Consider the following 14,859-nt stretch of genomic DNA (forward strand, 5'->3'; position numbering starts at 1 on the left):
ATCCCAGCTTCGGGAGGCCAAGGTGGGTGGATCATCTGAGGTCAGTAGATCAAGACCAGCCTGACGAACATGGTGAAACCTCGTCTCACTAAAAATACAAAAAATTAGCCAGATGTGGTGGTGGGCACCTGTAATCCCAGCTACTTGGGAGGCTGAGGCAGGAGAATCATTGGAACCCAGGAGGCGGAGGCTGCAGTGAACCAAGATCATGATCATGCCACTGCACTCCAGCCTGGGCAACAAGAGCAAGACTCTGTCTCAAAAAAAAAAAAAAAAAAAAAAAAAGATTACAGAGACTTAGTCTTAAGATTGCAGTGGTAGCCGGGCACGGTGGCTCATGCCTATAAACCCAGCACTTCGGGAGGCCGAGGCAGGCGGATCACAAGGTCAGGAGATGGAAACCATTCTGGCTAACATGGTGAAACCCTATCTGTACTAAAAATGCAAAAAATTAGCTGGGCATGGTGGCGGGCACCTGTAGTCCCAGCTACTCAGGAGGCTGAGGCAGGAGAATGGTGTGAACCTGGGAGGCAGAGCTTGCAGTAAGCCGAGATCACACCACTGCACTCCAGCCTGGGCGACAGAGCGAGACTCCATTTCAAAAAAAAAAAAAAAGGATTGCAGTGGTAACAAGGGGAACAACAAGTGGATTCAGGGTCTATTTTGGGAGCAGAATTGAAAGGACACACAGATGCAGGAAATGAAGAGCATAAAAGAACTCAGGATGACTTCCAGGTTTCTAGCTTCAATAGCTAGGTAGATGGAAGTATAATTACTGGGATGAAGAAGACTTGAAGGGAAACATCAGGTTTTGGGGGTAAAGAGCACAGCTTATGTCATAAAGTTTGAGATGTGATTCATGAATGAGACACAATTTTTCCAACTGTGACCATTACTCCCTCTCTCCCATCAAGTTCTTCCCAATTCTGCCTCTTCTTCAAAGTACAGCTAAGGCTGGACGTGGTGGCTCACATCTGTAATCCCAGCACTTTGAGAGGCCAAGGCAGGTGGATCACTTGGGGTCAGGAGTTCAAGATGAGCCTGGCCAACATGGTGAAACCCCATCTTTACTAAAAATGCAAAAATTAGCCGGGTATGGTGGCAGGTGCCTGTAATCCCAGCTACTCGGGAGGCTGAAACAGGAGAATCACTTGAACCCAGGAGGGGGAGGTTGCAGGGAGCTGAGAGCCCACCATTACACTCCAGCCTGGATGACAAGAGTGAAATTCCATCTCAAATAAAAAAATAAAAAAATAAAAGTACAGGTAAAAGGAACACTCCCCTCCATGAAACCTTCCCCCAGGCAGAGGCCAATCACACCCTCCCCCTAACTCCCACTGCGCCTAATCACAGTACTGCTCACACTTGCCTCACAGAGCTTGACTGTGAGCTCAAGGCTTTTTCCTTGCTCTCTCTTCTCCCCAAGTGTATTATTATGTCTTAGCACAGCTTTTCTGGATGGTCACTCTGTAATCTATTAACATTTAAAACATTCCTATCCTTTATTTATTTATTTATTTATTTATTGAGACGGGGTCTCGCTCTGTTGCACCCAGGCTTGAGCGCAGTGGCACAATCTCGGCTCACTGCAATCTCCGCCTCTTGGGTTCAAGTGATTCTCCTGCCTCAGCCTCCCAAGTAGCTGGGATTACAGGCGCCTGCCACCACACCCGGCTAATTTTTTGTATTTTTAGCAGAGACGGGGTTTCACCATTGTTGGTCAGGCTGGTCTCGAACTCCTGATCTCAGGTAATCCGCCCGCCTCGGTCTCCCAAAGTGCTGGGATTACAGGCATGACATTCCTACCCTTTAACTAAGCAGTTCAGCTTATGGAAACTGAGCTTATACATAAGTATGCAAAAGTATAGGTACAATGATATTCATTGCAGTGCTGTTTCTAGTAAAGAAAAAAATAAAACCATCCAACTGTCCATCAGCACATGATTGGTTAATTATGGAACAGTGATAAAATAAGGTCGATTTTTATGGGAAAACATTGAAAAGCTATGATAGGATAATAGAAAACAAGAAAACACTTATGGTAACTAAACTTTTGCTTAAATTTGGAGGAACATATACCAAGCTGTTCACAATGGTTTTTTCTGGTGAGTGAAATTATAACAGATTTTCATCCACAATTTGTATGTTTGCAATGTCTGTCATTTTCACAATATATGCACACTTTTGGAAACAGGAAACAAAACCTGTAGCATTAAATCAATCAGCACACAACCTATACATTTCCTAGCACATGGTGTGGGTTTAATGATGTTTCAATTGAATTTAGTAAGCACATTTTTACGTTTAGTTAAGTTGGTTAATTTCAACTCAGAATGGCCAGTATACATGGCCTTTTACCTCCCATTCTGGACACATTTTATTCAGTCAGTCTTTCAACAATAATCATTGCACATGTTCTATGTGCCAGATACTGTGCTAATCCCTGGATACTCTACTGCAAATGAGGCAGTTACAATTCTTGCTCTCTATAGAGTTGACAGTCCATGGGGATGATAAAGGCAAGAAACAGGTAAGTACAATCTAATGTGGCAAATGCCACGAAAGGGGAGCTGGATTTCACAACTGGAGCAATCCGAAGTAGTCTTTTTACAAGTTTAGAGTTTAGGGCTAAGACCTAAAACATGCCAGATGTTGTGAAGAGGCAGGCAAAGTAGAGGAAAAGCATGGGGATAGAGAGGAACAGAGCATACGCAAAGGCTAAAAAGCAAGAGAAAGTGGTTTTGGAAAATTATGGCTGGGGATGGTGGTTCACACCTCTATTCCCAGCACTTTGGGAGGCCGAGGCAGGTGGATCATTTGAAATCAGGAGTTCAAGACCAGCTTGGCCAACATGGTGAGCCCCTGTAAACACAAAAATTAGCCACATATGGTGCCCATAATCCCAGGTTCTCAGGAGGCTGAGGCAGGAGAATCACTTGAACCCAGGAGGCAGAGGTTGCAGTGTGCCGAGATCACACCACTGCACTCCAGCCTGGGTGACAGAGTAAGACTCCACTCTTTCTCACCAGAGATGAGAGGGAAAATGAGGACACATGGGGATGCAGAGGGCAGAAACGGGCCCCATTCTGTGCTGAAACTGGCTCATGGAAGAAAGCAGCAAGTATATTCCTTAGAAAGAAATCAATTTCTATAAACTACCTTTCCATATGTTTCACTTTGTTTCCATTTCCCTTAAAGAAAAATGTTCCCTTTGAAAACTTCTAGAATTGGCCAGATGCAGTGGCTCATGCCTGTAATCCTAGCACTTTGGGAGTCCAAGGCGGGTGGATCACTTGAGGTCAGGAGTTCGAAACCAGCCTGGCCAACATGGTGAAACCCCATCTCTACTAAAAATATTTTTAAAATTGGTGGTGGGCGCCTGTAATCCCAGCTACTTGGGAGGCTGAGGTAGGAGAATCGCTTGAACAGGGGAGGCAGGGGTTGCAGTGAGCCAAGATGGCACCATTGCACTCCAGCCTGGGCAACAAGAGCAAAACTCTGTCTGAAAAAAAAAAAAGAAAAGAAAAGAAAAAGAAAAATTCTAGAATTAACTCAAATGAACTACATGAAACAGTGGTTTGTCCTAACACAGTCAAGGCCAGCCAAACGGACGAGGGCCAAGCAGAGAAGCCTCACATGAGGGAGGATCGAGACAGGAAAGCTTCTGTGACGAGAAGGGGGGTCAAGCTTTGGTCTGTCCTTACTGAGCCTCTCTAAGTCCCTGACCTATTGGCAGGCGCCCCAGAGCACAGTTAGGAAAAACTCTGCCTCTTTGCTAAACCTTGAACTCAATTGCTTAACTCAAAATCAAACAAGTAGGATCCCCAACGGACTCTACTATTACCCAGTAAAGCAACCTGTTCCCACTTAGCACCCCCATTCTATTTATTGGGAGGTCTAAAAAGCACCAGAAGTATGAGAAAGGATATTAGGTGCAGAGGCTGGCATGGTGAGCAAGACCTGACTGCCAGATAAGATCCTGAATGTGAAAATAGCAACCAAAAAAAGTACAGCCCGATATTTAAGAAAGATCATAATGTCAGCTGGCACTCCCTAGGGCAAAGATAGATTTAAAAACCAGTTCATTCCAGGTGCGGTGGCTCATGCCTGCAATCCCAGCACTTTGCGAGGCAGAGGCGGGCAGATCACTTGAGGTCAGGAGTTCAAGACCATCCTAGCCAACATGGTGAAACCCTGTTCTCTACTAAAAAACACACAAAAAAATTTTTTTTGCAATGGCTCATGCCTGTAGTTCCGGCTACTCAGGAAGATGAAGCAGGAGAATTGCTTGAGTCTAAGAGGTAGAGGTTGCAGTGAGCCAAGATCATGCCACTGCATTCCAGCCTGGGCAACAGAGCAAGACTCAGTCTCAAAAAAAAAAAAAAAAAAAAAACAGTTCAGGAAAAGACAAGATCCTGAATTCATATAAACTCTTTTTTTCTTTTTCAAATGTGTTTGTATTTACCCTGGATAAATAGACACATACAATAGACGCTTCTAGTCAGAAGACAACATGTTAAGTTGTACTAGCATTCAAAACAGTATATGCAAAGAGTGAACCCTCATGTAAATTGTGTACTTTAGTTAATAATAACACATCAACAATCGCTCATCAGTTGTAACAAAATATGACATACTAATGCAAAACTTTAATAATAGGGGAAATGGCCAGGCCTGGTGGCTCATGCCTGTAATCCCAGCACTTTGGGAGGTTGAGGTGGGCAAACTGCTTGAGCCCAGGAGTTTGAGACCAGCCTAGGCAACAGAGCAAAACCTCATCTCTACAAAAAATACAAAAATTAGCCAGGTGTGGAGGAACATGCCTGTAATCCTAGTTACTAAGGAGGCTGAGGTAGGAGGATTGCTTGAGCCCAGGTCGAAGCTGCAGTGAGCCGCAAGCTGTGAACATGCCACTGTACACTAGCCTGGGTGACAGAGTGAGACTCTGTCTTAAAAAAAAAAAAGGAAACTTGGGAAGAGGAATGAGGGAGGAATGGAAATTCTGTACTTTCTACTTGTTTTTCTGTAAACTTAAAACAGCTCTAAAAAATAAAAGTCTATTAATTTTTTTTTTCTTTGAGAGGGAGTTTTGCTCTTGTTGCCCAGGCTGGAGTGCAATGGCTCGATCTCAGCTCACGGTAACCTCCACCTCCCAGGTTCAACTGATTCTCCTGCCTCAGCCTCCTGAGTAGCTGGGATTACAGGCGCACACCACCACGCCTGGCTAATTTTGTATTTTTTAGTGTAGACAGGGTTTCTCCATGTTGGTCAGGCTGGTCTCGAACTCCCAACCTCAGGTGATCCACCCACCTTGGCCTTCCAAAGTGTTGGGATTACAAGCGTGAGCTACCGTGCCTGGTCTATTTTTTTTTTTTAAGTATAAATGTATAGGAAGGCCGGGTGCAGTGGCTCACGCCTGTAATCCAAACACTCTGGAAGGCCAAGGCAGGTGGATCACGAGGTCAGGAGTTCGAGACCAACCTGGCCAGCATGGTGAAACCGTCTCTACTAAAAATACAAAAATTAGCCAGGCCTGCCACCCACTCTGGAAAGTGAGGAGCGCCTCTGCCCAGCCGCCGCCCCATCTGGGATGTGAGGAGTGCCACTGCCGGGCCATCCCAGGGTCTGGAAAGTAAGGAGCGCCTCTGCCCAGCTGCCCAACTGTCTGGGAAGTGAGGTGCCCCTCTGCCCGGCTGCCCACCATCTGGCAAGTGAGGAGCACCTCTGCCCGGCCGCCGCCCCATCTGGGAAGTGAGGAGCGCCTCTGCCAGGCTTCCCACCGTCTGGCCAAGTGAGGAGCACCTCTGCCCCGCCGCCCCACCATCTGGGAAGTGTGGAGCGCCTCTGCCCGGCTTCCCACCGTCTGGCCAAGTGAGGAGCACCTCTGCCCCGCCGCCCCACCATCTGGGAAGTGTGGAGCGCCTCTGCCCCACTGCCCACCCTCTGGCAAGTGAGGAGCGCCTCGGCTCGGCCGCCCCATCTGGGAAGTAAGGAGCACTTCTGTCTGGCTTCTGCCCTGTCTGGAAAGTGAGGAGTGCCTCTGTCCAGCGGCTGTGCAACCTTCCAAGTGTGAAGTGACAGCCTTGTGTGTGATCTTTTCTGTCTTCCCCAAGTTTGCATTTTCGACATTAAAGCTTACTTTTTAATTAAAAGTTTTAAGTTGGAGAACATATTTAAGAAAAAAATTAGCCAGGCCTGGTGGTGCACATCTGTAGTCTCAGCTACTTGGGAGACTGAGGCAGGAAATTACTTGAACCTGGAAGGCAGAGGTTGCAGTGAGCGGAGATCACACCACTGCACTCCAGCCTGAGTGACAGAGCAAGACTCCATCTCAAAAGAAAAAAGTATATACGTATAGGAAAACAACAATTTTAAAAAAAATTACGCAGCTGGGCATGGTGGTTCACATCTGTAATCCCAGCACTTTGGGAGGCCAAAGAGGGCAGATCATTTGAACTTAGGAGTTCAAGACCGCCCTAGGCAATATGGTGAAACCCCATCTCTACAAAAAATGCAAAAAAATTAGCCAGGCATGGTGGTGTGTGCATGTAATCACAGCTACTTGGGAGGCTGAGATGGGAGGATCCCCTGAGCCCAGAAGGCAGAGGTCACAGTGAGCTGAGATTGACTCACTGCACTCCAGCCTAGGTGACAGAGCCAGATCCTGTCTTCAAAAAAAAAAAAAAAAAAAAAAGCAGTAACTCTAGGATGGTATGCAATAAAATCATCACAGGTCACAGGTCACAAAATTTTATACACGCCATGTATATATGAACGTATAATAATCACAGCTATGAAATAAATACATAAAAGACTGAAAGGAAATGCACCAAAACCTAAACCTAATAATCATTTTGCATTGCAGAGGTTGGGGTAAGGGGACTAAATTTGTTTATCTTATTTACAGCATCAATCTTTTCTTAAAAAAAAAAAGAAAAGAAAAAGAATATTTATTACTTTTATGATCAGAAATAAATAACAGTAAGTTTTTAAAACAATGAAGGATATTGTTTTGGACACTATTCTCTATCCAGGTAGGGTGAACTTTACCTAGCACACTGTTTACTTGTGGAAGTGGTATTTTTCTGCCCAAAGACACTTTTGATTGTGTATAATGGAACCGGAGGCCATACTTCTATCCATAATTAAAGTAGAGGAAAGATGTGCTTCATGCTTTACACAAAGACGTCTCTTGGCTGATTTAAAAAAAAAGAAAGAAAAAAAAAAAGCTTCATCCAAACCAGGGCTCTCCTGGACAGGTTGCCACTCTGCAACCCACCCCAACCCCACCCAACCCCCCTTGCAATCATTGACTCAGAGAAAACACTGCAGCTCAGCAGTCCCTCACCCAGCAGCACAGGGTTTAACTCAAATGTCTGGAGGCTTTTCCTGTGCCAGGCTCTCCAGTAAACACTTTAAATGATTAACTCATTTAACCCTCCCAGAAGGCAGGCACCCTCAGTCTTTTCTTTTTACAAGACCAAGCACACTGAGGATGGGGGTAGTGGGAAGGTTGGGAAATCAGGCTATCCCGGGTTCGGTTTGCCTTTACTCTCCCCTTCTCAGGAGCCTAGCCACCACCTAGTGACGAGTCAGTGTGGCCAGCCCAGCCCCAGTCACAGTTCCTAAATTTGCTCTCCACCAATGGTGGAGACTCAGAGACCAAGGAGGCTGACTCTGCCTCACAGCCTCATTAGACAGTCAAGGAATATGAGCTTCTGGCCCTGAGAAAGGGATGCTGCCACTGCTCTTTTTTTTCCTTTTTTTTTGAGACGGAGTCTCACTCTGTCGCCCAGGCTGGATGGAGTGTAGTGGTGCTATCTTGGTTCACTGCAGCCTCCGCCTCCCAAGCTCAAGCAATTCTACTGCCTCAGCCTCCTGAGTAGACTGGATTACACATGCCACCATGTTCGGCTAATTTTTGTATTTTTACTACAGACAGGGTTTCACCACGTTGGCCAGGCTGGTCTCAAACTCCTGACCTCAGATGATCCACCTGCCTCAGCCTCCTAAAAGTGCTGGGATTACAGGTGTGAGCCACCAGGTCCAGTCTGCTGCTGTTCTTTAAACCAGGAATGCTGACCTATTGCTGAGATACTCCCAGACAAATCTGGCAGGGGGTAAGAGGAGGAGCAAATGAATATATCTAGCATAGGTCTTCTATTCATTTTCTATTTAATTATAAATTCAAGTAATTTCAGTGAAGAATAGTGTTCACAGCTCAAGTTTATACTATACCAGCACAAAGTTTTAATTCATTTAAATTTATCCATTCAATGAATGGCAAGTACAGAAAAGGCACTACCCTAGAAATATGGCAGAGGTGTTACCAAGACAGCAGGAGCCCTAGTACAGTATCACAGCCCCCAAGGAGCTCACATTTTAACAAGGCAGCACTGACCTGCTTATCAGATGTTTATGTATCTCATTGCTTACAATAGGCAAAGTGACCTCTTATGAATTCTAGAAACAAAGGTCATACTTACATCTGCCCAGATTTTCCATGCTTCTTTTGCTTTCTTTACAGTTTCTTCATAGTCTGCCACACTGGCCTAAATTAAGAAGTAGGGGGACAGAGAGGGGGAAATAAAGAAAAGTGATGACAATCTTCTAGAACACACAAATATTTTCAGAAGAGAATTGGAAAATCTCTAGGGTTCTCTAACATTTATGGCTGAGAATGATTCCCACAGTCTACACTCCCCAAAACTAGCTAGAACCCGGTAAAATAGGTTGGAATCCAGCTATGCCTTAAAACCTTGCTTTTCAAAGCAAATCTGTCAGCTTCATCTGAGAACAACATGTGAGGCATATTAGAAATGCAGAACCTTGAGCTCCAACCCAAACTTCAGAAATCAAAAGCTTCATTCTAACAAAATCCTCAGGTACTTCAGAAGCACTGTCTTAAATGGCCCTCTGCCTAGTCTTTCTATGCTTCGCCTTTTCTATGGTTCTTTCCTTTTCACGCCCCCACCCAAGGGAGGACAGTCTCCCCCAGACAGTCCTAAATGTCAAATGAAAAATAAACACATTATTCTCTGCATTTGTGATTTTGTATTATTCTTCATCTGCCTAACTGGCTTCTGCCTCTAAAGAAAGCCTGCACAAACTCCTTGTGTGTAATTTGAATTAAACACACACACACACTTACCTGTCGGACTCTTGCTATTGGCTCATTGTTAGCAGGGCAATAGGTCGTAATAACCTTAAAACAAAAGGATGATGATCATGTATAGAAAACGTAATCCCTTCTGAAGTAAGGGAATAGACCAAACTTCAGGGGAAAGAAAAAGAAGAGAGGAAAAAATGATATAATATCCAAACTCAAAAACCTTAGGTTAACTTCTGTTACATATAAACCACTCTACAGAGGTTGTCTTTCATTTCTGACTTAAACATTAGAAACTACCTTTACTGCAAAACTCTCCCCGACATCTCAATATTAGGTGTATAAACAAAAGCTTTAATGTAACCAGTTATTTTGCCTCTTTTTCCATTAATAACAGCCCAAACTGACTAGTTTTAGTTATTCCTTCTCTCCCTTACTAGTGACAAGTCATCTCTGCTCAGAGATGAAATGGCCAAGGTGGGAAAACCATGGGAAAGGCCTGTGTCCACACCAGTTGGAGAGGTCTCAGGTCAACAATGAAAGGGAAAATCAAGGCACAGCTAAAAAGGCCTAATGATTAGATATCACATGGAAATCAAGATTAAACACTGAGGTTTGAGGAGCAATTAAAATTATCTGTATCTCCTACAGCCACTAATAACCAAAAGGAAGAAGTGTTCCCTTTACCAAGGCAGGTTCATTATATAATATACAACGTCCAACAAAGTTTAACTGTTATATAACGTCTTCTTATAAAAAATTTTCTTTTTAAAAAAATCTGGGCGATAATAACCTTACCTTTCCTTTGTATTCTATAAAACGTTGTATTGAGCAGTAACGGGCATCAGGCGCGGTGTTAAGCCCTGGGCAACGGAGAAATGCTGAAAACCCAGTCCTCAAAGGAGTTCACAACCCAAAGTAAAACATGGCAGGATTTCAGCAAGTCCGAGCTTGCAAACTCCCAAGGAATTCAGGAAGAGAGATAACTTTAAACTACACTGAAGAACGTTACTTGCGGTGCATGTCACAGGTGAAGAGCCAAAGTTAAGCTCTAAATTAAGATCAGTTGCACCCCTCAATGTGCCACATTTCTCACTACAGATCCAAGACCACAAGGTTTTAAATATGAGCGGGAAGTTTAGGCCCCTACAGCTCCAAAATGACTTCGGTTCTGCATAGGGCACAAGGACCTAAAATCTAAGTTTTCATTTTAAAGGCACCCTACACGAGAAAACTTGTACTGTGGAGCTTCAAAATCTCCCACTCTGTACTACCTCCTCCAGCGCCAGCGGGGACTCGGTAGGTCAGTGCCCGCCCGGCCTCCTCGAGCGAACCCCGGCGGCTGCAGAGATTTCTTAAGCGCCCGCATACCTCTCCCCGGCCTCCCCAGCTTCCATTATACACGCCCTCGTTTTCCTCGCGGAGCCCCAGCTCTTTCAGCCACGCATACTGGGGTTGATTGATGAGGAGAGTGGACATGAAGGCGGCAGGCCTGCTCCAAGGTCCGGGGAGCTTGCTGGTCTTTGCAGCGTGCACACACAGCGCGCGGGGTAGGCGCCACATACTGAGCTCAGAATTCGGAAGGAGCCTAAGGCCGGTCGAGTTGCTGAAATAGAGCCCCGCCCCCCGCCCGAGAGAACCCATTGGGCAGACCCGATCCCTCCCACAGGGTACGACCCCGCCACCGCCCCTTCGGCCCCTAGTCTTCCGGAGATGCCTGCGGCTGAATCCTGCCTGGAACAATGGGAGTGCCATAGGGAGGAGTGGGCTGCTGCCATCTGGTGAAAGACTCCGGGAGCCACGGCTCCAGCTAGGAATTCTTTTCAGCAAAATATTGGCTCTGAAGTATAGCAGGCTATAGCAGGGGTTCTGAAACTGTAAAATGCCTGAAGTTACCTGGTGGTCGTGGTAAATGCTCATTCTGATTCAGTAAGTCTGGGCTAGGGTCGGAGAGCCGACATTCCTAACCAGCTCCTTAGCGATGGCGATGCCTCTGGTCCCTGGAGTAGCCAAGGGAGGGTTTGTATTGAGGGGCGGGGGAAGGGTTGTTTGTTTTCACTGTTTTGGTAAATTACAAATGAAAGATTTGTAATTAATGATAAATATTAGATTGTTGCATTTCCTCTATAAATACCCTGCCTAGGTATATTCTTACTTTATTATTTATTTATTTATTTATTTATTTATTTATTTTGTTTTTTTGGAGACGGAGTTTCGATCTTGTTGCCCGAACTAGAGTGCAATGGCGCGATCTCGGCTCACTGCAACCTCCGCCTCCCGGGTTCAAGCGGATTCTCCTGCCTCAGCCTCCCAGTAGCTGCGATTACAGGTGTGTGCCACCACACCCAGCTAATTTTTTTGTATTTTTAGTAGAAACGGGGTTTCACCATGTTAGCCAGACTGGTCTGGAACTCCTGACCTCTGATCTGCCCACCTCAGTCTCTCAAAGTCCTGGGATTACAGGTGTGAGCCACTGCATCCGTCCTATTCTTGCTTTTTTTTTTTTTTTTTTTTTTTTTTTTAGAGGGAGTCTTGCACTGTCCCTGGGGCTGGAGTCCAATGGCTCAATCTCAGCTCACTGCCACCTCCACCTTCTGGGTTCAGGCGATTCTCCTGCCTCAGCCTCCTGCGTAGCTGGGATTTCAGGCGCCCACTACCACACTTGGCCAATTTTTTGTATTTTGAATATTGAGGGGGTTTCACTATGTTGGCTAGACTGGTCTCGAACTCCTGACCTCGTGATCCACCCACCTCAGCCTCCCAAAGTGCTGGGATTACAGGTATGAGCCACAGCACCCGGCTCTTACTTTTAAAGAATAAAGACAGTTTTGATCAATTTCCTTCATTCTCCATTTCTTCTGTCTTCCTACACTATCCTTTCACTCGTGCATGCCCCATCTCATTTCACAATAACTGGGCCAACCCTATAAGAAGGAAATACTAATATCTCAATTGGCATTATTTGAACATGAGTTTAAAATATGCTTGCCCATGCTAGAGTGCCGTGGCAAGATCATGGCTTACTGAAGCCTCAACCTCCAGGGCTCTAGTGATCCTCCTACCTCAACCTCCTGAGTCGCTGGGACTACAGGCATGCTACCACACCCAGCTAATTTTTGTGGGTTTTTTGTAAAGACGAGGTTCCCCCATGTTGCCCAGGCTGGTCTGCACCTCTTGGCTCAAGGGATCTGCCCACCTCGGCCTCCCAAACTGCTGGGATTACAGGCTTGAACCACTGGCCTCCCAAACTGCTGGGATTACAGGCTTGAGCCACCGCTCCTGGCCCCTTTCATCTCTGCATTCAAGCATGAGCTTTATCTCTTCCACCCTTATAATAAAAATGATTTGAACAAACACTCTGCATGTATCAAGCAGCTACCAGAAACTGCAGTTAGTACTAGGCATACATGCAAGATGCTTCCTTTTGTAAATGCTACGGTTTTTTCCTATTAGGGCAAGGACCATCTCTGACTCATCCTTGCATTGCTCCACAGTTCCTAGCATTGTTCCAAGTTTATGCTCACTTATATGAGTGTATGAACAAATGAACCAATGAATAACACCTTCGAAGGAGTAACAATGCCCTATCTGACATCGGTAATCTCTATCAACAACCCTGCTGCTGTCTTCCATCTACACGGAGGACCACAGTGCTAATTTTTCTAATTTTAATTCTCAGACTTCTTTTGTGTGTGTTTTTTTTGTTTTGTTTTGTTTTTTGAGGCAGAGTCTCACTCTGTCGCCAGGTTGGAGTACAGTGGCGCAATCTCAGCTCACCACAACCTCCACCTCCCAGGTTCAAGTGATTCGCCTGCCTCAGCCTCCTGAGTAGCTGGGACTACAGGTACGCACCATCACACCCAGCTAATTTTTGTATTTTTAGTAGAGACAGGGTTTCACCACGTTGGCCAGGATGGTCTCGATTTCCTGACCTTGTGATCCACCCACCTCAGCCTCCCAAAGTGCTGGGATTACAGGCATTAGCCACCGCACCCAGCTAATTCTCAGACATTTTAACTGACTCTCATCACTTTCTATCAGCCAACAAAGATTCTTTGTCTGCATATTCCAAAACCACATTATTTATTCTTTTCTCTTCCATTCACTTCCACGAAATTAAAACACATAGACAGATGCACTGAGGATTAGGAGCAATACATAGTGTCCTCAAGGAGTGTTGGCTTCCCTCTCTTCAAGTCAAGAAGAGAAGTGTGGCCATCCTTCTAAACCAATTCTGGCTGGCTGGGCACAGTGGCTCATACCTGTGATCCCAGAACTTTGGGAGGCCAAGGTGGAAGGATCACTTAGTGATCAGGAGTTCGAGACCAGCCTGGCCAACACGGTGAAACCCCATCTCTACTAAAAATACAAAAATTAGCCAGATATGGTGGTGCACATCTGAAGGTCCAGCTACTTGGGAGGCTGAGCCTGGAGAATCGCTTAAACCCAGGATGTGGAGGTTGCAGAGCACCAAGATCGTGCCATTCCATTCCAGCCTGGGGGACAGAGCAAGACCCTGTCTCAAAAAATAACTAAATAAGCCGATTCTGGGAAAATAGGCACCAGCAACTGCTCACACTGAAAATAGGGATTGCATCCTTTTTCTACCTTGTTTTTTCAAAACTCCTGTTAGCCCTGCTTAACAGGAGTTCAGGAAAAATCAGAAATGATGAATTGTAATGAGGTTGAGCAGGAAGAGACAGAATTAAATGAATCATATATGAAAGCACTTTGAAAACTGCAAAGCCCTATAGAAATGAAAATGTAGTGGCTAAACTCAGGACAGCTTAAAACAGTTCTGTATTAAAAGTGGCAGAGGAACCAGGTACTGTGGCTCACGCCTGTAGTCCCAGCACTTTGGGAGACCAAGGAGGGCAAATCAAGATTCAGGGCGATCAGGAGTTCGAGACCAGCCTGACCAACATGGTCAAGTGCCATCTCTACTAAAAATACAAAAATTAGCCGAACCTGGTGGTGTATGCCTGTATTCCCAGCTATTTGGGAGACTGAGGGATGAGAATGACTTGAACCCGGGAGGCAGAGGCTGCAGTGAGCCGAGATTTTGCCACTGCACTCCAGCCTGGGAGACAGAGCAAACTTGTCTCAAAAAGAAGAAAGAAAGAATTTAATAGACAGGAGGCCACCCACGCCGTGTGGGAGACAGAGTTATTACTCAAATCAATCTCTTGGAGAATTCAGGGACTAGTGTTTTCCAAAGATAGTTTGGGGAAGTGATGGAATGGCTAAGCAATGGGTTCTTGCTGCTTACTGGCTGGGGATACAGTCATTGGGGTGTGGGAAATTGTCCTCAAGCAGGTCAATAGCTTCTGTGTGGGACCACAGAAGCGGTTAGAGCTTCAGGTGGAACCATTGGTAGTCATACATGCAAAATACCTGAAAAGATATCTCAAAATGCCAATCTTAGGGTCTACAATAGTGATGTTATCTGGAAGAGTAATTGGAAAAGTTGCGTACCTTGTGACCTCTGGGATAATGACTGGCAACGGTTTATGTCTACACCTTAGCAGAATTCAGCCTCCTTTATCCTTCTACCCTGGTGATTTCTTATTAGCTTTACAAAGGCGGTTGGCTTTTGGGGAAGGGTTATTATCATTTAAACTATAAACTAAATATCTCCCAAAGTTACACTGACTGGCCCAAGCCCAGGAATAATTAAGGGCAGCTTGAAGGCTAAAAGCAAAATAGGGGTTAGCTAGATCAGATCTCCCCCGCTGCCGTAATTTTCTCAC

General features: G+C 45.4%; 1 protein-coding gene and 1 pseudogene across 10 annotated transcripts in view; both read right to left on the minus strand.

Moving 5' to 3' along the window:
- The window catches only part of ALDH7A1 (aldehyde dehydrogenase 7 family member A1), a 54,855-nt gene extending 43,744 nt beyond the window's left edge, over positions 1-11,111 (minus strand). For 3 of the 10 annotated variants that reach the window (XM_005557653.4, XM_073994142.1, XM_073994143.1), the window contains exons 1-3: positions 10,481-10,693; positions 9,152-9,205; positions 8,487-8,552 (exon numbers count right to left, since the gene is read on the minus strand). In XM_005557653.4, coding sequence (XP_005557710.3) covers positions 8,487-8,552; positions 9,152-9,205; positions 10,481-10,672 — 312 coding nt within the window. In that variant the 5' untranslated portion in view covers positions 10,673-10,693. Of the gene's footprint in view, positions 1-8,486; positions 8,553-9,151; positions 9,206-9,907; positions 9,973-10,383; positions 10,694-11,005 lie in introns of those variants that run through there. The other 7 variants (XM_045394181.2, XM_015451839.3, XM_065546701.2 and 4 more) reach the window with 4 other exon arrangements.
- LOC135971413 (uncharacterized) lies at positions 5,231-7,039 on the minus strand (annotated as a pseudogene).
- Positions 11,112-14,859: the final 3,748 nt, after the last annotated feature.

Source organism: Macaca fascicularis, chromosome 6 (genome assembly GCF_037993035.2).
Source record: "Macaca fascicularis isolate 582-1 chromosome 6, T2T-MFA8v1.1".
In the NCBI taxonomy this organism is placed as follows: domain Eukaryota; kingdom Metazoa; phylum Chordata; class Mammalia; order Primates; family Cercopithecidae; genus Macaca; species Macaca fascicularis.